The following is a 24,059-nucleotide window of genomic DNA, read 5'->3' as shown; positions in this document are numbered from 1 at the left end:
AACGTCTTCAATGGCCAGTACTGTATAATCAATGATCCCACTAACAAAGCCTCATTGGTTTTATTGGAACACAACACATCTCTGTTATGTAGTGGCTGTGTGAGTTCCACTACTCTTCTACATTTGCACACACTGTACATAGATCTTTCTATTTTTCTTTTCCTTTGTGTTATTGACTGTACGTTTGTTTATGTGTAACTCTGTGTTGTTGTTTTTGTCGCACTGCTATGCTTTATCTTGGCCAGGTTGCAGTTGTAAATGAGAACTTGTTCTCAACTGGCCTACCTGGTTAAATAAAGGTGTAATAAATAAAACATTGAACTTGGAGTCTGTAGTTGTACACAGTGAAGCATTGAGGATGAGTAATTGTGTTCTTGGAGTGATGTCATAATGGATCATGCGGTCATAAGAAGATAGAATCCTCTTGCCATTAGGCTACAATCTTAGGTGGGAGAACATTCTGAGAGAAGATTAGTTGGAGAAGGTCATCATATTGGTAAGTCATGTTTATACATTTCTCCAAAAGTTATGGTGAATCTACTATAATGGAGAGGATGGTTTTAGGCAAATATGATATAAATTCATATCCATTTGTGTAGCCTACTGTGAGTATCTAACTCCTGTCTTATGTTTAAATTAATATTTTCTTGGTTAAATATTGGTTTGCATTCATTTATCTAAACTGATAACTGTATAATCTGGATTACCGAACCTGAGCTTGATTACTGAGGAGTTTCAATTGATTATTAATGTCTTAAAACACATTTAACAGCATAGTGTACTATACTATAAACATTTTGAAAAGATTTACACAAATCTATAGTATAAAGAGAAGTTTACATAATTGGTTGGTCACAGCTTGTTAAATTTGGATACAGGGCTGTCTTATGGTGAGATGCAAAATAATGTATTAGAGGCACTAGAAATGTAGGCATTGATGAAAGACACCGCATAGGTTAAAATGCTTTAATAGTAGTTTGAATGGCTATAATGAATGCATGTAAATTGTGTTTGGGGAAACTGGGAGGTCATGTTTTTTGGAAATACTGTCACTATAATCACAGGATACATAGCCGCAGGAAGTAGGGGTGCTGAGGGTGCTGCAGCACCCCCTGATAAATTGTAATAAATAAATACAAATAAATACATTTGATATTTTTTATTATTACAATTGTATTTTCCCACCAAATTAGTGCCCTAGGCCTTTGAGTGGAGAAAAATACTCAACAGCAGAGCGGAGAAAATTATTCCTCAGTACCCGCCCACACATCTTCCCTCATCCATGACAGGTTGCAATGGTTCTTACTGGTAAGAGGTTAGAGGTACAGAGGGCTATATACCCTTTTCACACTACTGAGCCAATTCAGCCAAACATTACGTTGCTATTGTGTGTCACAGTGAGAAACACATTGTCAAATTCATAGAATTAGGAATTAGAATACTAGAATGGAAATGAACCTTCTTATGATGGTCCAAACGTCAGCGATGTTGGTCAGGGAGTTGGTTAACCATGGGTTCCCAGTGCTGTGATAGGATATTGTGTAAAACAATTGGTATAAAAACTGTATTTCCAATTAATTATATGACAGTATTTTAGGTTGACTATAATTTCATTACATCACATGCCTTACTTTTATTTTCCTGCATAAGTAAAAGCAGGAAATGCATCACCTATGCAGCTACAGCCATTCATTCCAATTAGACTGGCTTTGGATTTCTCCCTGACCAAGATGGCTGCCAATTTCACCCCATTATGGAAATTTGATAGTTTATGACATAGCCCCTCTAGTAATTTAATAGGATCTCTATGGTCATAATATGGTTGAGAGGTGATATTCTAGAGATGGTTAGAGTAGGCATAGAAATATAATTGCTACATTTTACATTTACATTTTAGTCATTTAGCAGACGCTCTTATCCAGAGCGACTTACAAATTGGTGCATTCACCTATAATATCTAGTGGAACAACCACTTTACAATAGTGCATCTAAATCTTTTAAGGGGGGGGTTAGAAGGATTACTTTATCCTATCCCAGGTATTCCTTGAAGAGGTGGGGTTTCAGGTGTCTCCGGAAGGTGGTGATTGACTCCGCTGTCCTGGCGTCGTGAGGGAGCTTGTTCCACCATTGGGGTGCCAGAGCAGCGAACAGTTTTGACTGGGCTGAGCGGGAACTGTGCTTCCTCAGAGGTAGGGAGGCGAGCAGGCCAGAGGTGGATGAACGGAGTGCCCTTGTTTGGGTGTAGGGCCTGATCAGAGCCTGAAGGTACGGAGGTGCCGTTCCCCTCACAGCTCCGTAGGCAAGCACCATGGTCTTGTAGCGGATGCGAGCTTCGACTGGAAGCCAGTGGAGAGAGCGGAGGAGCGGGGTGACGTGAGAGAACTTGGGAAGGTTGAACACCAGACGGGCTGCGGCGTTCTGGATGAGTTGTAGGGGTTTAATGGCACAGGCAGGGAGCCCAGCCAACAGCGAGTTGCAGTAATCCAGACGGGAGATGACAAGTGCCTGGATTAGGACCTGCGCCGCTTCCTGTGTGAGGCAGGGTCGTACTCTGCGAATGTTGTAGAGCATGAACCTACAGGATCGGGTCACCGCCTTGATGTTGGTGGAGAACGACAGGGTGTTGTCCAGGGTCACGCCAAGGCTCTTAGCACTCTGGGAGGAGGACACAAGGGAGTTGTCAACCGTGATGGCGAGATCATGGAACGGGCAGTCCTTCCCCGTTAGGAAGAGCAGCTCCGTCTTGCCGAGGTTCAGCTTGAGGTGGGGATCCGTCATCCACACTGATATGTCTGCCAGACATGCAGAGATGCGATTCGCCACCTGGTTGTCAGAAGGGGGAAAGGAGAAGATTAATTGTGTGTCATCTGCATAGCAATGATATGAGAGACCATGTGAGGATATGACAGAGCCAAGTGACTTGGTGTATAGCGAGAATAGGAGTGGGCCAAGAACAGAGCCCTGGGGGACACCAGTGGTGAGAGCACGTGGTGCGGAGACAGATTCTCGCCACGCCACCTGGTAGGAGTGACCTGTCAGGTAGGACGCAATCCAAGCGTGCGCGGTGCCGGAGATGCCCAGCTCGGAGAGGGTGGAGAGGAGGATCTGATGGTTCACGGTATCAAAGGCAGCAGATAGGTCTAGAAGGATGAGAGCAGAGGAGAGAGAGTTAGCTTTAGCAGTGCGGAGAGCCTCCGTGACACAGAGAAGAGCAGTCTCAGTTGAATGCCCAGTCTTGAAACCTGACTGATTAGGATCAAGAAGGTCATTCTGAGAGAGATAGCAAGAGAGCTGGCCAAGCACGGCGCGTTCAAGAGTTTTGGAGAGAAAGGAAAGAAGGGATACTGGCCTGTAGTTGTTGACATCGGAGGGATCGAGTGTAGGTTTTTTCAGAAGGGGTGCAACTCTCGCTCTCTTGAAGACGGAAGGGACGTAGCCAGCGGTCAAGGATGCGTTGATGAGCGAGGTGAGGTAGGGGAGAAGGTCTCCGGAAATGGTCTGGAGAAGAGAGGAGGGGATAGGGTCAAGTGGGCAGGTTGTTGGGCGGCCGGCCGTCACAAGACGCGAGATTTCATCTGGAGAGAGAGGGGAGAAAGAGGTCAAAGCACAGGGTAGGGAAGTGTGAGCAGGACCAGCAGTGTCATTTGACTTAGCAAACGAGGATCGGATGTCGTCAACCTTCTTTTCAAAATGGTTGACGAAGTCATCCGCAGAGAGGGAGGAGGGGGGGAGGGGGAGGAGGATTCAGGAGGGAGGAGAAGGTAGCAAAGAGCTTCCTAAGGGTTAGAGGCAGATGCTTGGAGTTTAGAGTGGTAGAAAGTGGCTTTAGCAGCAGAGACAGAAGAGGAAAATGTAGAGAGGAGGGAGTGAAAGGATGCCAGGTCCGCAGGGAAGCGAGTTTTCCTCCATTTCCGCTCGGCTGCCCGGAGCCCTGTTCTGTGAGCTCGCAGTGAGTCGTCGAGCCACGGAGCAGGAGGGGAGGACCGAGCCGGCCTGGAGGATAGGGGACAGAGGAAATCAAAGGATGCAGAGAGGGAGGAGAGGAGGGTTGAGGAGGCAGAATCAGGAGATAGGTTGGAGAAGGTTTGAGCAGAGGGAAGAGATGATAGGATGGAAGAGGAGAGAGTAGCGGGAGAGAGAGAGCGAAGGTTGGGACAGCGCAATACCATCCGAGTAGGGGGAGAGTGAGAAGTGTTGGATGAGAGCGAGAGGGAAAAGGATACAAGGTAGTGGTCGGAGACTTGGAGGGGAGTTGCAATGAGATTAGTGGAAGAACAGCATCTAGTAAAGATGAGGTCAAGCGTATTGCCTGCCTTGTGAGTAGGGGGGAAGGTGAGAGGGTGAGGTCGAAAGAGGAGAGGAGTGGAAAGAAGGAGGCAGAGAGGAATGAGTCGAAGGTAGACGTGGGGAGGTTAAAGTCACCCAGAACTATGAGAGGTGAGCCATCCTCAGGAAAGGAACTTATCAAGGCGTCAAGCTCATTGATGAACTCTCCAAGGGAACCTGGAGGGCGATAAATGATAAGGATGTTAAGCTTGAAAGGGCTGGTAACTGTGACAGCATGGAATTCAAATGAGGAGATAGACAGATGGGTCAGGGAGAAAGAGAGAATGTCCACTTGGGAGAGATGAGGATTCCAGTGCCACCACCCCGCTGGCTCGATGCTCTAGGGGTATGCGAGAACACGTAGTCAGACGAGGAGAGAGCAGTAGGAGTAGCAGTGTTATCTGTGGTGATCCATGTTTCCGTCAGCGCCAGGAAGTCTAGGGACTGGAGGGTAGCATAGGCTGAGATGAACTCAGCCTTGTTGGCCGCAGACCGGCAGTTCCAGAGGCTGCCGGAGACCTGGAACTCCACGTGGGTCGTGCGCGCTGGGACCACCAGGTTAGAGTGGCAGCAGCCACGCGGTGTGGAGCGTTTGTATGGCCTGTGCAGAGGAGAGAGAACAGGGATAGGCAGACACATAGTAGACAAGCTACAGAAGAGGCTACGCTAATGCAAATGAGATTGGAGTGACAAGTGGACTACACGTCTCGAATGTTCAGGAAGTTAAGCTTACGTTGCAAAAATGTTATTGACTAAAATGATACAGTACTGCTGGCTGGTGGAGTAGGCTAGCTAGCAGTGGCTGCGTTGTTGACTTTGAACGTGTAGCTGGCTAGGTAACCTCGGTAGTTTCAGTACTACACCTTGTCATGATACAAAGCAACTTTGTAGCTAGCTAGCTAACATAACACTAATCAAGACGTTCCTTGTAGTGTATTTAGTTTCAACAATGCTGCTCGTCGGTAATAGTTGGCTAGGTTAGGAAAAATGGCGTCGCGGGGGACGGAAATAGCTGGCTAGCTAACCTCGATGGCTGGCTAGCTAACAATTATCAATTAACAATTATCAAGCTATGACAAAGACAACTAGGTAGCTAGCTAGGTAACACTGCACTAGTCAAATCGTTCCGTTGTGAAGTATTAGTAACTACAGCGCTGCTAGTCGGTAACGGATGGCTATCTGGCAGTGGGTTAATGATGACTAGGTGTGTTGAGTAAGTCTGGCGCCGCGTCGCGGCTGGCTAGCACACCTCGATAATACTCAAACTCAAACTACACAATTATCTTAGATACAGAGACAGCACAGACAACTATGTAGCTGGCTAACTAACACTAACACCACACTAATCAAGTCGTTGCGTTGTAATGTAATAGTTTCTGCGGTGCTGCTAGTCGGTAGAAGTTGGCTAGCTAACAGTGATGACTAGCTAGCTAGCAGCTAGCAGTGTTGACTACGTTAGGAGGACGAAGATAGCTAGCCTCGATAATTACTCAGTTACTCTAAACTACACAATTATCTTTGATACAAAGACGGCTATGTAGCTAGCTAAGAAGAATTGCTCAGATCAAACAAATCAAGCCGTTGTAATGTAGCCAGCTAGAAAGGACATCCCTATTCAATTCAATGCCGTGCTGATGGGTGCACCCTTAGCAAAGCAGGAAGAAGTGTCCTCCATTAACCAAGAAGTACAGGATTGTATTGTGCTCATTTAATGTCAACTGACATTACACACATTTCAATGAAAAGTCCTTGCCATGGCCATGGCAATTGTGTATAACAATGCCAAGCTAGCCATTTTGAGTGTAACCGTGAGAAGGTGTAGTCAAATTGCCGGGGCCTGAGGGGCTATTTCCATTCTAGACATTCTATTTATATGAGAGTAGTTTACAGAAGGGTTTTAGAAGTTTGCACAAGGACACAGAAGTAAAATAAACTTCCAATTGACAATCTTCAGGGAAATTGTCAGTAATTTTCACAATAATAACATTTCTGTCAATTTGGAATATACTGTACATTAAGGTCAAATTCATCTTTGGCAATTGGGTAAAAAAGAAAGATGGAACTATTAAAAGTGATTTACTTGATGCCTTTTGATGCCGATGCCGTCTTTAGGTTGTTTAAGGATTTGTTTTCTTTAGCAGCATCCTGTAGGATGCTAACATTTACGAACTCTCTTTTAGAGCTCATTTGTTATGGAAGTGCACAGTATTGGTCAGAGCGACTGGCATGTTGAGGTGGGCCTGCTAAGGAAGGAGGTGGGCCTGCTAAAGCAATGGGCCTGTATGGAGGAGACGAGACGGATAGAGAGACAGAAGATGGAGATGTATGGAGAAGAGAGACAACAGCAGGATTACCAGTATCTGGAGATTAATAGAGAGAAGGTGTTGAAGGAGGTGGAGAGGGACAGACTTGAGAGGATGAAGATGGAGGAGAAGAAGGAGCTTGCAAAAATAAATCAGATGAAGGATGAAGAGTTGCTGTTAATGGATATTAGAATGAGAGAAAGGGAGAGAGAGATGGAGGAGGAAAGGAGGAGGTTCAAGAAGACATCTGAGAGGCAGAAGGTAGAGAAACGGATGGAGCTCCAGAAGAAGAGACAGAAGGAGAGAGATGAGTGGGAGATATCTGAAAATAAGAGAATGGAGGAATGGGAAGAGTTTTACTGGAAGGAAGAAGACATCCGAAAGGAAGAGGGAGGGATGAAAGCAGAAAGGAAGGCAAAGAGAATGGTGGAAGAAGGAAAGAGAAAGATGGGAGAAGAACAACAGATGCTGAAAAAGCAAGCCAGACTAACAGAGACACTGAGTGATGGAAAGAGAAGAGACCTGGAAGAGAGAAAGGAAGATGAAAATAATATGGGAGAAAAGTGTGTGGAGGAAGCAAGGGAAAGAGACAGGAGAGAGCTCCTGAAAGAAAAGAGGTGGAGACAGATTGCAGAAGAAAATTTGACACACATGGAGAAACAAATGATGGAGAGGGAGGGGGAGAGGAAGAGAGAACTTGAGTGTCAGATTAGAGAAGAGATGAGAAAAAGAGAAGAGGAAAGAAAGCACGAGGAGGAAATGAAAATGAGGAAACTGGAAGAGGACCTAATGAAAGAAAAGAGGCAGAGACAGATTGCAGAAGAAAATATGACACACATGGAGAAACAAATGAGAGAGCTGGAGGAGAGGGAGGAGGAGAAGAAAAGAGAATTTGAGAGTCAGATTAGAGAAGAGAAAAGAAAGCACGAGGAGGAAATGAAAATGAGGAAACTGGAAGACATGAAGAATGAAATGTTTGGAAAAATGAGGGAGTTGGAGGAGAGGAAGAGAGAACTTGAGAGTCAGATTAAAGAAGAGGAAAGAAAGCATGAGGAGGAAATGAAAATGAGGAAACTGGAAGACATGAAGAATGAAATGTTTGGAAAATTGAGAGAGTTGGAGGAGAGGATGATAAAGATGGAAAAACAGCATGCAGCGAATACAATGATGGAGGAGGAGAATGAGGAAAGAAAGAGGGTGGAAGACACAGCGAGGATGAAAGAGCTAAAAAAGACAGCCTTGGATGTGTGGGAATTTCACTTTGGAAGTGATGAATGTCCGAAGACTGACGATAGCAAAAATGAGGAAACACCAGACAGTGATACTGCAATTGTCAAAACAACCAAAAAGGTTGAGAAGGAAAACAGTGCAGATGAGAAGAAAGACAACAGTGTAGGTGTGCGGCAAGATAGTGACACATCTGTGATCGAGGAAATCAACCCAAAGCATGAAGAGAGGGATGGCGACCAGGATGATGACTCCAAGAGTGATGGGAAGAAATACAGAAGTGATGCAGAATGTTCAGATGGTGATGACAGTAAAAGTGCCAAAACACACCAAAAGAAGACAGACAAAGAGAAGAATGAAACGATGGAAGCACTCCTGACCGAGGAAAAAGGTAACAGTAGTGATGATGATGATGATGATTTCACTGAGATGAAACAAAAGGATGGACATAAAAATATGCTTGTTGAGGAGAAGGTAGCTACAAATTACTGTCAGAATAATCAACCATCAGAAGTCAAAGTTCAAAATGACCTGGCAGGTGATATGGACTGGTCAGAGAGTGACTACAGCGAGATTGAGGAAATAATCGACGGTGACACTGAGGACATTAGTGAAGAAATAAAGGAAACGGATGAGGAGGAGGAGGTTGAAGAAAATACAGATATTGAGAGTGATGAGAGAACAGGAAGAAATGTGATAAGAAGTGAATGTGATGATGATAAGAGTGGGAAACCAAACATGAAGAAAGACATGGTTGACAAAGACAATACAGACAACAACGTTGAGAAAGATAAAACAACCCAAAGCAACACAAAGAGAGAGGAGGGTGAAAGAAAAGAGGGTCAAAGCCAAGACACAGAGACATACAAAACCAATGGCGCAACAGAATCTGACGAGCTCACTTTGGCTCCTGGAAAGGGGGCAGATAGCAATGACAGTGAGAGTGTCAAATCCAACAAAGAGAAAGAAAAGGATGACCAAAAGGACAAAGGACAGTTAGAGAGTCAGGAGGAGAAGAAGGAGGACAGGATACTTGCTGGAGCAGAGGGAGAGACTCAGCATCCTCAGGAAGACCAATCGGAAATGTGCAAAGGTAAAAAATACAGTTGTTTGACAGCATATGTAAATTATCACTGATCTGTGATTAAATGTAATTAAAATGACACTTACCTTTTCACACCATTGTCATCTCTTTCAGATTTTTCAATTTTCGCAGCAACGACGGTTAAGATTCAGGGCCCAGGCGAGGATCAACTAGCAATTGAAGGAAAGACTAACGACAGTCAGACAGACCAGGCAGACCAGGCAGCAAAGGTCAAAGGTGAAAAGGACCTGGACATTGACTGGTCAGAGAATGACAGTGAGACTGAGGAAATGACATCTGATTTTGAGATTGATGAGGAAACAGACCAACCAGCAACGTGCGGAGGTAAGAAGGCAGTCAGTGGAAATACAATGAGGAGTGCTGATCTTGTTTGACAGCATATGAAAATCATCACAAATATTTTCTAATTGTAGAAAACTCCCGTGATATCATTAACACTTACCTTTTCACCCACATTTTCACCCACCATTTTTTTGAAATGTCAGATTACTCCATCTCTGTTACTGCGGAGGTTAATAAGACTCAGGACCCTGACAAGGATCAACCAGCAAAGCTCAAAGGTAAAAAGGGCATAGACAGAGAATAAAGTGTGATATGTGAGGGTAGCTTCAACACTTTCACTTACACTGTCTGTATCCCACCTCCCTCTCCCCCAGATTCCTCCATCTTCTCAGCTGGTGCTGAGGTCAAACAGACCCAGTGCAAAGGTCATCTTAGTTTACAGTTCTTTTGTACATTGAAAGTGTTACACAACTACAGATGCAGCTTTCTTGTAACGGCCGAAGATGTCACATGCGTTTCCCAAAACACCACGCAACGAGAACGTTCACTAAGTGCATCGTTGGAGTAGATGTCGATACTGATTGATAGAAAGGCAGGGCTGCTCTGTGATCAGATTTCTCCATTCAAATCTTACCTTAACATTAGAATTATTCCACAATACTGATGACGGATCAGGTCCTAGAGAGCTATTACCACCTTATGGCTGCAAAATATTGAGGCGGCTTATTCTGATGCTTACCCTATAATAATGCACTAAATCACAGATTCATTTGGCACATGTAGTTAAACATCATGAAATATATATTGAGGCAAAAATGACAGACCGTTTTGTCTACAAATAGAACTCAATTGACTGAAGATTAAATTGATTTCAATATGATTGAAATATAGGCCTATGTAGCCTACTGAACTTCGCTTGTTGAAGTGCCAAGACATTGGCAACTGTTTATTTTATAGTCAACTTTGTGCCGAAGTTATCGTCAGTCACAGAGAGACAGATAAACAGCTTGTTTCTATGTTTAGGGGAGATCTTCTGTGTAGAAAGTTATGTGGAAGGGCAAAAAAAGCATTTAACAAAGCACTTAGCTGTTCTACGTGTGCCCTGAGGCAGTGTTTTCAACTGCACTTTACTCATTATGGTTTTGGGAAACAGCTCTGAGATTTAACGAAGCTCCTATGAAGGTTCTAACGATTAACATAGCCTTATGATGCTTTTGGGAAACCGGGCCCTGGATTATAACATATTGATACAATGTTGAATGCTGAGATAGTTTGTTAGCATGTTCAAGGCACTTCTCTTATTTCTGTTTTTCTGTGTGTTAATGTCCATTCTCTCTCTTTTCTTGTCAGATTTGTCTGTGTTAGCTGCAGCTGGAGGAAAGACTCAGGACTCAGCAAAGGTCAAAGGTGAAAAGGACCTGGACATTAATGTAGACTGGTCAGAGACTGACTACAGCTGCAGTGATGATGAGTTCACGAGTGAAGAAATATACCCAATGGATGAAGAGAAAGGTCTTCTACAACTCCAGACTGATGGGAATACTAATGAGATTGGTGGAGAAACGACAGATAGTGATGATTTTCAAAGACACAGAATAAACTCAGAGAAGGATGAGAAAGATGGATATGAAAAGAAAGAGGTCGTTCAGGAGAACCAGAGAGCAAAGTGCAAAGGTAAAAAAGATGGAGAGATATAGAGAGGATTCTAAAAAAAGAAAGATGATATATAGAACAATAAATGTGTTTGAAGTTCAGAATGTAAGGTGGTCTGAAACACCCTCACTGAAACCCTCACTGACGCCCTCACTAATATGTATATATTTTCTCTCTCCTACTTCCCTCTTTCCCAGATTTCTCCATATTTTCAGCTGGTGCTCAGGTCACACATTCACAGTGCAAAGGTAAGAATGAGCTTGCGTGATTGACGGCATTCATGTATTTCTCAACTACAGAATATTCTCAAAGTGCAAATATTAAAAGGCCCTTATTTGGAGTTGTAGTGTATTTGGATCCAGCGACGAGTGCTGAGCATGTTTGAAACCATGTTTAAGTCATTATGGCTTTGTGTTCTCATTGCGTGAAAGTTCCTTTAATGATACTCCTGTTCCTCCTCGTGTTAGATCTCTCTGGGTTTTCTGCAGCAAGGGATAAGTTCAAGGGTGAAAACGACCTGGACAGAGACTGGTTAGAGAGTGACAACAGTGAGATTGAGGAAGTAATAGAAAGTGACAGTGAAATAAAGGAAATTCACCAAATTGAAGAAAGGAAAGAGAAGGATGAAGAACAGACAGATGACCTCCAAAGTAAGAGGAAGACAGAGAAGTGTGACGAGGAAACCACCGATAGCAGTGATGACAAGAGTGAGAAAACAAACGTCAAGATAGACAAAGAGATGCGTCATGAAGACATTACAGACCACACCCTTGAGAAAACAGATTTCTCCATATTTGCTGAAGAGGAGGTTAAGCCTCAGGACCCTCGCGAGGACCAGCCAGCTAAGTGCAAAGGTTAAAAGACACCATTTAAGTCTGAATTGAAGCACATTTTTACAATGATGTGTGCTGAGCTAGTTTGAAAGCATGTTCAAGGTGTTATATCGGTCTAGTAATGACCCTTCCTCTTTTCTCTTGTCTGTATTTGCTGCAGCTGGAGGAAAGACTCAGAACACTCAGACAGACCAGGCAACAAAGGTCAAAGGTGAACAGGACCTGGACATTGACACAGACTGGTCAGAGAGTGACCTTGATAGTGACGATGAATTCATAACTGAAGAAGTATGGCAAAAGTGGAAAGAGGACAATGAGAAGAAAAGACAAAACAAAGATTACACAGTTACACCATTACGGAATACAGATAGGATTGATGGAGAGATCTCAAGAGAAAAGATTGGAAAGATAAACCAAGAGCAGAGGGCTGCAGCGGAGGGAAAAAATCAGAACCCTCAGACATATCAGCCAGTAAAGGTCAAAGGTGAAAATGACCTGACAAGTGCGGGAATGAACCAAGAGAAGACAGAGATAGAGGTCGTTCAGAGGTCTCGTCAGGAACAGCCAGCTAAGTGTAAAGGTCAGGAGGGTTGGAGGACCATGCTATAACCTGTAGAGCTGTCTTTTTACATTTAACATTTACATTTTAGTCATTGAGCAGATGCTCTTATTCAGAGCGACTTAGAGTAGTGAGTGAATACTTTTCATACTGGCCCCCCGTGGGAATTGAAAACACAACCTTGGTGTTGCAAGCACCATGCAATACCAACTGAGACACATTAGGCTCCAAATAACAGCGATGATGTTTATTTCCAATCCTCTCTCTCTCTCTCTGTCTCTCTGTCTCTCTGTCTCTCTCTCTCTCTCTCTTTCTCTCGGGCATGGCCAAAGTCCCCCCGGTTCAGCAGGCCAAAGTGAGTAATAAAAGTGAGATTGTCCAAAAGAGAGATGGGAATGACAAAGTGACAGAGCCAAAGACAGATGCAGAGCTCATTATGGAAAAATATGAGAGGATGGTGGAAGAGGGGAGACGGGGGCTTGGTCAGAAGGATAGGAGAGGTAAAGTCAAGGCCAATGGGACAGAGGGAAAGAAAAAGGAGGAGTCTAAAGAAGAGCAGCGCAGGCTGAGGAATGAGAAGGCCCTGCAGGATCACCTGGACAGGGTAGAGAATCAGGAAGGGACAAGCAAACAGACCAGACAACCACAGTGTAAAGGTAGGACCAGGCAAAGTGACAGGGAACTTGAACACAAAACATTTCATTTGCTGTGGTTTAATAGCGAAGAGCACCATCGCCCTCTCCCAAAAGTTAGGTTGGTGCGTAAAACCCGTAAATTCAAATAAGTAAAACAGTGCGAGGGTCTGCACTAAAGCTTACGTCATTTTTAGATTAAAAAAAGATATATTTTAACTGCATCAGGGATGGCGTACACAGATGTTTCGGCTTTGCAGCCTTCTTCAGGGTGGTTTAGCATCACATTGTACTCAGACGATGCCATCTTAATCCACATGGGGAGGCTAATAAAACTATTACATTTAAGTAACAGCAGTGTATTTCACTAAGGTACTGAGTTATGTGTGACTGCAGTTTATTAACACAGTACTCCTCGAGTACATTGAAACAGCTTATAGGCCTTAACTATACTTTTATTGCTGTGTGTTATTGTCCTATCAAATCTCCATTCATATATATTCCTTTCTGTCCTTAGATTACTCTATTTTCACTGCATCAGGGCTAAAGAGCAAGGACCCGCATGATCAACAGCCAGTAAAATGCAAAGGTAAAATATGAAGGGGGATAGAGAGGGACAGACTTAGACATTATATTTGATGGCACAGTGAGGTACAGGTAAAAAGGACGAGAGATACAGAGAGAGTGAGACAAAAAAGGACGAGAGAGAGAAAGAGAGAGGCAGGCAGACAGACAGAGCAAGACATACAGACAGAGAGAGAGAACGAGAGAGAGAGACAGAGCACACAAGCACACTATAGGCTCTGGTACTCCATTGGAATAGAACCGTTTGATGTTTACTCAAGTCTATTTTAGGTAACATGGCTGATGTTTGTTTTGGATCATTTTCTTTCTTTCTATATATCTCTCACTCTGTCTCTATCTCTCTCTTTCTTTCTCTTACACGCTTACGCATGCACGCTCACGCACACGCGTTCACTCTGTTTTCCTCTATCTCTGTCTCTGTCTCTCTCTCTCTCTCTCGCTCAGATTACTCCATCTTCTCTGTGGGCCAACAGCGGGTTGCACAGCCCCCTCCAGCCCATAAGAATAAGACAACCTCCCACCGCAAAGGTAATAACAAGAGCAGGTTGATTCATTGGCTCATCAATAAGAATGTATAAGAGCAACCAGTTTTAATAATCTTCAAAACCCCCAGAGTCTCTTCCCCCTTATCCCCCGTCTCTCTTTCAATTCAATTCAAATGGATTTATTGGCATGGGAAACATAAGCAAGTGAAATAGATAAACAAAAGTGAAATAAACAATCAAAAATGAACAGTAAACATTACGTTCACAAAAATTTCAATGGAAAAGAGACATTTAAAATGTCAGATTATGGCTATGTACAGTGTTATAAGTACAAAAGGGAAAATAAATAAACATGGGTTGTATTTACAATGGTATTTGTTTTTCACTGGTTGCCCTTTTCTTGTCGTAACAGGTCACATATATTGCTGCTGTGATGGCACGCTGTGGTATTTCACCAAAATAGATATTGGAGTTTATCAAAATTTGATTTGTTTTAGAATTCTTTGTGGGTCTGTGTAATATGAGGGAAATATATGTCTCTAATATGGTCATACATTTGTCAGGAGGTTAGGAAGTGCAGCTCAGTTTTCACCTCATGTTGTGGGCAGTGTGCACATAGCCTATCTTCTCTTGAGAGCCAGGTCTGCCTACGGTGGTCTTTCTCAATAGCAAGGATATGCTCACTTAGTCTGTACATAGTCAATGCTAATCTCTGTCTCTGTCTCTCTCTCTCAGATGTCTCTATATTTGCAGCTGGGAAAAATCATTTGGCTAAAGTCTTGAAACCCCTTGTGTGCAAAAAGGCAGAATGTATAGGTAAGAGAGGAGAATGTTAAAACTGATAAGTGAAGTTTGTTTGACACAGTATTACATGATTCTAACAGTGATACTTTTTTTTGTCTTTTTTTCAGTTCCTGACGTTTTCCTTGCTAAGAAGTGACCTCTGCAATTTGACAAATATTTTCTGAAATTCATTCTCATTCTTTCCCTTGTTTTCTATATACATTTTAACATTCTTCAAGCATTATAAAATAATAAACTCATTTTAGCATCAATGGTTTGTGTGTGCACATTGTTTTTAAGGGTCAGGTCAAGACCAATTCTGTCAGGTGTCTGTGTGCAGTGGGTAGGACGGAGTCAGGCGCAGGACACAGAACTGAGTAAAAACGTACTTTACTTGAAATAAATCACAAACTAATTCCATACAAGGAAAACAATCCAGCTCGAAACAAAAGAGCGACCACTTAACAAAGAACAAACACGCACAAAACCATGTGGGAACCAGAGGGTGAAATCCGGGTGGAGACGGTGAAATTCCTGCAGTAAGGAAGGGTCCAGGATGTCCTCCACCGGCACCCAGCATCTCTCCTCCGGACCGTACCCCTCTTACTCCGAGGTACTGAAGGCCCCTCGCCCGACGCCTTGAGTCCATGATGGCTCGCACAGTATACGCCGGGGCCCCCTCGATGTCCAGAGGGGGCTGAGGAACCTCCTGCACCTCAGACTGCTGGAGTGGACCAGCCACCACCGGCCTGAGGAGAGACACATGGAACGAGGGGTTAATACGATAATCAGGGGGGGAGCTGTAACCTATAACAAACCTCGTTCAGTCTCCTCAGTACTTCAAATGGCCCCACAAACCGCGGACCCAGCTTCCGGCAGGACAGGCGAACCCAGCTTCCGGGGCCTCACTGCGGTGGCGGTTGGCGCTCGCCTTCTGCCGCCTGATGGTCCGTTGCAGACGCACATGGGCAGCGTCCCATGTCTCCTACGAGCACCGAAACCATTCATCCACCGCAGGTGCCTCGATCTGGCTCTGATGCCACGGTGCCAGGACCGGCTGATAACCTATGTACACCCTGAAAAGGAGATAGTTTAGTGGCAGAGGGAGTTTTGGGCCATCTCTGCTCAGGGGATGAAAGCCGCCCACTCCCCCGGCTGGTCCTGGCAATAGGACCGCAGGAACCTACCCACATCCTGGTTAACTCTCTCCACCTGCCTGTTACTCTCGGGGTGAAAACCTGAGGTGAGGCTGACCGAGACCCCCAGGCATTCCATAAACGCCCTCCAGACCCTAGACGTGAACTGGGGACCCCGATCAGAAACTACATCCTCAGGCACCCCATAGTGCCGGAAAACATGGCTGAACAGGGCCTCCGCAGTCTGTAGAGCCATAGGGAGACCGGGCAAAGGAAGGAGACGGTAGGACTTAGAAAAACATGGTGTTTCCTTGTGATGGAGGAAGATCTGTCACGAAATCCACCGATAGGTGTGACCACGGCCATTGTGCTACGGGTAGGTGTTGTAATTTCCCTCTGGGCAGGTGTCTAGGTGCCTTGCACTGGGCGCACACCGAACAGGAGGAAACATAAACCCTCACGTTCTTAGCAAAAGTGGGCCATCTGTACTTCCCACTAAGACAGTGCACTGTCCGACCGATACCAGGATGACCAGAGGAGGGTGACATGTGGGCCCAACAGATCAAACGGTCGCGGACATCAGATGGAACGTACAGACGCCCAACTGGACACTGGGTGGGAGTGGGCTCCATACGTAACGCCCGCTCGATGTCCGCGTCTACCTCCCATACCACCGGTGCCACCAGGTAAGATGCCGGAAGTATGGGAGTGGGATCTGTGGACCGCTCCTCTGTGTCATACATCCAGGACAGTGCGTCTGCCTTAGCGGTCTGGGAACCTGGTCTGTAGGATCGGGTGAAAACAAAACGGGTGAAAAACATGGCCCACCTTGCCTGGCGAGGGTTCAGCCTCCTCGCCACCCAGATGTACTCCAGATTGCGGTGGTCAGTCCAAATGAGGAAAGGGTGTTTAGCCCCCTCAAGCCAATGCCTCCACGCCTTCAGAGCCTTGACAACAGCCAACAGCTCCCAGTCCCCCACATCATAGTTTCGCTCCACCGAGCTGAGTTTCTTCGAAAAGAAAGCACAGGGGCGGAGCTTTGGTGGCATACCCGAGCGCTGAGACAGCACAGCTCCTATCCCAGCCTTGGACGCATCCACCTCTACTATAAATGCCAAGGAGGGATCAGGATGAGCCAGCACGGGAGCCGAGGTAAACAGAGCCTTCAGGTGACCAAAAGCCCTGTCCGCCCCAGCTGACCACTGCAGTCGCACCGGTCCCCCCTTCAGCAAGGAGGTAATGGGAGCCGCTACCTGACCAAAGTCCCGGATAAACCTCCAGTAGTAGTTGGCAAACCCTAAGAACTGCTGCACCTCCTTTACCGCGGTTGGAGTTGGCCAATTACGCACGGCTGAAATGCGGTCATTTTCCATCTCCACCCCTGACGCGGAAAGGCGGTACCCTTGGAAGGAGACGGACTGTTGGAAGAACAGACATGACGTACAGGTCATGCTCCAACAGTCGACCAAGCACCCTGCTCACCAGGGACACATGCTCGGCGCGTGTAGCGGAGTATATTAGAATATCATCGATATACACCACTACACCCTGCCCGTGCAGGTCCCTGAAAATCTCTTCTATAAAGGATTGGAAGACTGATGGAGCATTCATCAACCCGTACGGCATGATGAGGTACTCACAGTGCCCAGAGGTGGTATTAAACGGCGTCTTCCACTCATCCCCCTCCCGGATACGCACCAGGTTGTAAGCGCTCCTGAGATCCAATTTTGTGAAGAAGCACTACCCGTGCAATGACTCTGTCACACTGGCTATGAGAGGCAGCGGGTAACTGTACTTCACCGTGATCTGATTTATACCTCGATAGTCAATACACGGGCGTAAACCTCCATCCTTCTTCTTCACAAAAAAGAAACTCAAGGAGGCAGGTGAAGTGGAAGGCTGAATGTAGAGATTCGGAGACATATGTTTCCATAGCTGCCGTCTCCTCCTGTGACAGAGGATACACGTGACTCCTGGGAAGTGCTGCGTCTACCAGGAGATTTATCACACAATCCCCCCATCGATGGGGTGGTAGTTGAGTCGCCTAGAGCCAAATCGGCATATTCAGGGGGGATGTGCATGGTGGAGACCTGGTTTGGACTCTCCACCGTAGTTGCACTTATGGAAACACCTACACACCTCCCTGAGCACTGACGTGACCATCCCTTGAGAGCCCTCTGTTGCCATGAAATAGTGGGGCCATGATAGGCCAACCAGGGAAGGACCAACACCACAGGAAACGCAGGAGAATTGATCAGAAAAATAATAATTCTCTCCTCATGACCCTCCTGCATTATCATACACAGTGGAGCTGTGACCTCCCTAATCAGCCCCGACCCTAAAATACAACTATCTAAGGCATGTACAGAGAAGGGCACATCAACAGGAACAATAGGGATCCCTAATCTAAGTGCAAATGAACGGTCAATAAAGTTCCCAGCTGTGCCTGAATCTACTAGCGCCTTATGCTGGGAATGCGGGGAAAACTCAGGAAATTCTATACACACACGTGCGCAACAGGGAGCTCTGGGTGAGTCGGGTGCCTACTCACCTGGAATGATCCACCAGTGCCCTGCCTGCTGCCTTGAATCCCTGGGGAACCTCCCCAGCACCGACCAGCAGTGTGCCCTCTGCGGCCACATGTGGTGCAGGAAATGCCCCCCCCCCTCCGGTCACCCTCAGAGCAGCACCTCCGAGCTCCATAGGTGTAGGGTTGGAGGTGCTGGGGGATGGAATTGACGGGCCCCGATCCGGACGTCCGCGGGTGGCCAATAGGTTATCCAGCTGGATGGATAAATCCACCAGCTGGTCGAGGGTAAGGGTGGTGTCACTGCATGCCAGCTCCCGATGAACGTCCTCACGTAGACTGCACCGGTAATGGTCGATCAGGGCCCTTTCATTCCATCCCGCGCTGGCTGCCAGGGTCCTGAAGTCCAGTGCAAAGTCCTGTGCGCTCCTCATCCCCTGTCGAAGATGGAACAACCGTTCCCCCGCCGCTCTCCCCTCAGGTGGATGATCGAATACCGCCCGGAAGCGGCGGGTGAAATCCTCGTAGTGGACCAACGCTGCGCCTTCTCTCCCCCATACGGCGTTGGCCCACTCAAGTGCTCTCCCCGACAAACAGGGGATGAGGGCGGACACGCTCTCGTGTCCCAAGGGAGCCGGGTGGACGGTCGCCAGGTAGAGCTCCAACTGGAGCAGGAACCCCTGGCACCCGGCAGCCGTCCCATCATATGCCATCGGGAGCGAGAGCCGAATCCCACTGGGTTCAGGTGACGGAGGACTGGGTGTACCTGCTGACTCCATATCTTAGGTGCGTGTTTCTGTCAGGTGTCTTTGTGCAGCGGGTAGGATGGAGTCAGGCGCAGGACACAGAACTGAGTAAAAACGTACTTTACTCGAAATAAATCACAAACTAATTCCATACAGGGAAAACAATCCAGCTCGAAACAAAAGAGTGACCACTTAACCTCTCTGGGCTAGGTGGGACGTTAGCGTCCCACTCTAATCAACAGCCAGTGGAATCGCGTCGCGCGAAATACAAATACCTCAAAAATGCAATAATTTCAATTTTTGAAACATACGACTATTTTACACCATTTGAAAGATAAGACTCTCGTTAATCTAACCACATTGTCCGATTTCAAAAAGGCTTTACAGCGAAAGCAAAACATTAGATTATGTTAGGAGAGTACATAGACACAAATAACCACATAGCCATTTTTCAAGCAAGCATATGTCACAAATACCCAAAACACAGCTAAATGCAGCACTAACCTTTGATGATCTTCATCAGATGACACTCCTAGGACATTATGTTATACAATACATGCATGTTTTGTTCAATCAAGTTCATATTTATATCAAAAAACAGCTTTTTACATTAGCATGTGATGTTCAGAACTAGCATTCCCATTCAAAACTTCCGTGGAAATTACTAAATTACTCATGATAAACGTTGACAAAAAACATAACAATTATTTTAAGAATTATAGATACAGAACTCCTTTATGCAATCGCTATGTCAGACTTTAACATAGCTTTTCGGTGAAAGCACATTTTGCAATACTCTGAGTACATAGCTCAGCCATCACGGCTAGCTAATTTGACACCCGCCAACGTCGGGGCAACCTAAACTCAGAATTACTATTAGAAAAATTGGATTACCTTTGCTGTTCTTCGTCAGAATGCACTCCCAGGACTGCTACTTCCACAACAAATGTTGTTTTTGTTCCAAATAATCCATAGTTATGTGCAAATATCCCCGTTTTGTTCGTGCGTTCAGGTCACTATCCAAAGGGTAACGCGCGAGCACATTTCGAGACAAAAAAATTCAAAATGTTCCTTTACCGTACTTAGAAGCATGTCAAATGCTGTTTAAAATAAATTTTTATGGTATTTTTCTAAAAAAATAGCAATAATATTCCAACCGGACAATGCTGTATTCATTCAAAAAGGAACAGAAAAAAATGGCGAGGTCTCGTGAACGCGCATTTCAAATCTCTTAGCCACCAGGCAGTCCACTGACAAACTGTGCTCCTGTTATCTGCCCGGAGACAGGAGACGTGTCAATCTGCTTTCTGAACGCTTTAGAGAGCCAATGGAAGCCTTAGAAAGTGCTACATAACCCCACGGGCACTGTAGTTTTGATAGAGAAGGAAAGGGAGAACTACAAAATCGCAGACAGACCACTTCCTGCTTGTAATTTTCTCAGGTTTTTGCCTGCCATATGAGTTCTGTTATACTCACAGACACCATTCAAACAGTTTTAGAAACTTCAGAGTGTTTTCTATCCAAATCTACTAATAATATGCATATTCTCGTTTCTGGGAAAGAGTAGTAACCAGTTTAAATCGGGTACGTTTTTTATCCGGCCGTGAAAATACTGCCCCCTAGCCCAGACAGGTTAACAAAGAACAAACACGCACAAAACCATGTGGGAACCAGAGGGTTAAATAGGGAATAAATTATAACGTAATGGGAACCAGGTGTGTACAATCAAGACAAAACAAATAGAAAAAGAAACGTAGATCGGTGGCGGCTAGAAAGCCGGTGACGTTGACTGCCGAACGCCCCCCGAACAATGAGAGTCACCAACTTCGGTGGAAGTCATGACAAATTCTGTGTCCTGTGTTTTGCTAGAGAGAAACAGTATGGATATTATCCCAGATTCCCATCCTCTAGGGTTTGCAAAGTCTTTCAAAAAAACATTCACCAGCCTTAGATTCTCCCATTTTTTTTGTTGTTGTCACATTAGACTTGAAAGATATGCTAAGAGAATTGAGCATGCCAGTGAAAATGGTCTCTAATGGTCTCTAATGTACCCACAGTTTTGTACTCAAAGCATTCTTTCTCTCTTTAGATTGTCACAGATGGTTGTGGCCATAGAGCTCGCCAGTTTGTAGTCCTAAAAACTGTAAATGAAACCTCGTGGAACAGATAGGGGTCTACCTGTGCCTGAGCACCTTAGTTTAAATATCAACAGTACTGCCCCAGCAGCATACCATTTGATTAACACTTGATAACACTTGATTTATATCATCATCAATACTCGGTCTGGCTGGACTACACGCAACAGAGAGAGGCAGAAAGACATAGAGAGGAGCGGTTGCGTCTCCGACCCTCCGACCCATCTCCACCCCTTCTTCAGTCGGGAGTTGCACATGTGTGTCAGGGCAGCAGCAACACGGGTAGTCTACACTCTAGCAAACCATCATATACTAGCATATCTCATAGTGAGAGAACCACACCAGACTCATCCTTTCATCTCATAGTGAGAGAACCACACCAGACTCATCCTTTCATCTCATAGTGAGAGAACCACACCAGACTCATCCTTTCATCTCATAGTGAGAGAACCACACCAGACTCATCCTTTCTTCTAGCCTTCATTAAAAAGTGTCCAGGTCATACAGTATGGAAATTCAAGATGTGGCTTCACCTCCTAAAAAACACTTATAGTCCCTACCTCCCTTCCTACTTCTCTCTCTCTCCCTCTCTCTCTCAGATTTTTCCTTGAGCAGTCAAGGCGTGGCCAAGGTCCCCCCGGTTCAGCAGGCCAAAGTGAGTAATAAAAGTGAGATTGTCCAAAAGAAAGATGGGAATGACAAAGTGACAGAGCCAAAGACAGATGCAGAGCTCATTATGGACAAATATGAGAGGATGGTGGAAGAGGGGAGACGGGGGCTTGGTCAGAAGGATAGGAGCGATAAAGACATGGACAAAGAGTCTAAAGAAGAGCAGCACAGTGTAAAGGTAGGACCAGGCAAAGTGACAGGGAACTTGAACACAAAACATTTCATTTGCTGTGGTTTAATAGCGAAGAGCACCATCGCCCTCTCCCAAAAGTTAGGTTGGTGCGTAAAACCTGTAAATTCAAATAAGTAAAACAGTGCGAGGGTCTGCACTAAAGCTTACGTCATTTTTAGATTAAAAAAATATATATTTTAACTGCATCAGGGATGGCGTACACAGATGTTTCGGCTTTGCAGCCTTCTTCAGAGTGGTTTAGCATCACATTGTACTCAGACGATGCCATCTTAATCCACATGGGGAGGCTAATAAAACTATTACATTTAAGTAACAGCAGTGTATCTCACTAAGGTACTGAGTTATGTGTGACTGCAGTTTATTAACACAGTACTCCTTGAGTACATTGAAACAGCTTATAGGCCTTAACTATACTTTTATTGCTGTGTGTTATTGTCCTATCAAATCTCCATTCATATATATTCCTTTCTGTCCTTAGATTACTCTATTTTCACTGCATCAGGGCAAAAGAGCAAGGACCTGTAGGATCAACAGCCAGTAAAATGCAAAGGTAAAACATGAAGGGGGATAGAGAGGGACAGACTTTTCAAAATGTATTTGATGGCACAGTGAGGTACAGGTAAAAAGGGAGATATATAGAGAGAGAGACAAAAAGGAAAAGAGAGAGAGAGAGAGAGAGACAGAGAGAAAAAGAGAGAGAAAGAGAGAGAAAAAGACAGACAGACAGACAGACAGACAGACAGACAGACAGACAGACAGACAGACAGACAGACAGACAGACAGACAGACAGACAGACAGACAGACAGACAGACAGACAGACAGACAGACAGACAGAGAGGCAGACAGACAGAGAGAGAGAGTGAGAGAGAAAGAGAGAGACAGAGAGAGAGAGACAGAGGCAGACATACAGACAGAGAGAGAGAGGTAGAGAGAGAGATAAAGAGAGAGAAACAGAGACAGAGAGAGACAGAGAGAGGCAGACAGACAGACAGAGAGAGAGAGAGAGAGTGCGAGAGAGAGAGAGACACAGACAGACAGACAGACAGACAGACAGACAGACAGACAGACAGACAGACAGACAGACAGACAGACAGACAGACAGACAGACAGACAGACAGACAGACAGACAGACAGACAGACAGAGAAATAGAGAGGCAGACTGACTGACAGATAGAGAGAGAGAGATAGAGAGAGCGAGAGAGAGAGATAGAGGCAGACATACAGACAGAGAGAGAGAGAGAGAGCAAAAGAAAGAGAGAAATAGAGGCAGACTGACTGACAGATTGAGAGAGAGAGAGAGAGAAAGAGAGAAACAGAGAGACAGAGAAAGAGAGAGAGAGAAATAGAAAGAGAGGCAGACAGATAGAGAGACAGAGAGAGAGAAACAGAGACAGCCCACACAAGCACATAGGCTCTGATAGTCAATTGGAATATAACTTTTTGATGTTTACTCAAGTCTATTTTAGGTCTGTCTGTCTGTCTGTCTGTCTGTCTGTCTGTCTGTCTGTCTGTCTGTCTGTCTGTCTGTCTGTCTGTTTTCAAACACATATTCTCAGCTGGATAATGGTGTGGGATAGTGCCGTCTAGTTCAGGATGTGATCAATAATCCAGTCATTGCACAGTCTATTAAAGTAGGTGTATATAGAAATCAGCCACAGGGATGCCTGCCTGACAGCCATTCTGAGTATGTACCATATGTTATTGAGAAATAGGTTCTGGGGGATCCTTGCCAATTGGATAAGGAAACAAAGAAAGGAGACTAGGAAAAGATACTAGGAAAGAAAGTCAGCTCCCATTGCTGGGAAACATCACAAGATATTCACCCTGATGTCAAACGTACCCATAGATGGCAGTTCTCTTTCTCCATACAAACTGTGAG

At 45.2% G+C, this 24,059-nt stretch overlaps 1 protein-coding gene across 4 annotated transcripts; it reads left to right on the top strand.

Moving 5' to 3' along the window:
• The first annotated feature begins 259 nt into the window (after window positions 1-259).
• On the top strand, window positions 260-15,045 carry LOC106584602 (trichohyalin). 4 transcript variants are annotated; one of them, XM_045706456.1, is made up of 13 exons: window positions 260-496; window positions 6,507-8,949; window positions 9,055-9,285; window positions 9,447-9,521; window positions 10,594-10,917; window positions 11,094-11,144; window positions 11,364-11,750; window positions 11,890-12,309; window positions 12,621-12,944; window positions 13,438-13,509; window positions 13,950-14,033; window positions 14,726-14,806; window positions 14,902-15,045. In XM_045706456.1, exons 2-13 carry the CDS (start codon window positions 6,519-6,521, stop codon window positions 14,928-14,930), a joined length of 4,509 nt encoding a protein of 1,502 aa, XP_045562412.1. In that variant the 5' UTR covers window positions 260-496; window positions 6,507-6,518; the 3' UTR covers window positions 14,931-15,045. The 4 variants fall into 4 exon arrangements, with proteins under 4 accessions (XP_045562412.1, XP_045562415.1, XP_045562414.1 ...); XM_045706458.1 differs by lacking the exon at window positions 260-496 and adding an exon at window positions 1,133-1,308; XM_045706459.1 differs by lacking the exon at window positions 12,621-12,944.
• The last annotated feature ends 9,014 nt before the right edge of the window (window positions 15,046-24,059 follow it).

The sequence above is a fragment of the Salmo salar genome, chromosome ssa23 (genome assembly GCF_905237065.1).
Source record: "Salmo salar chromosome ssa23, Ssal_v3.1, whole genome shotgun sequence".
NCBI lineage: Eukaryota > Metazoa > Chordata > Actinopteri > Salmoniformes > Salmonidae > Salmo > Salmo salar.
This window is presented reverse-complemented; position numbering and strand designations above follow the sequence as displayed.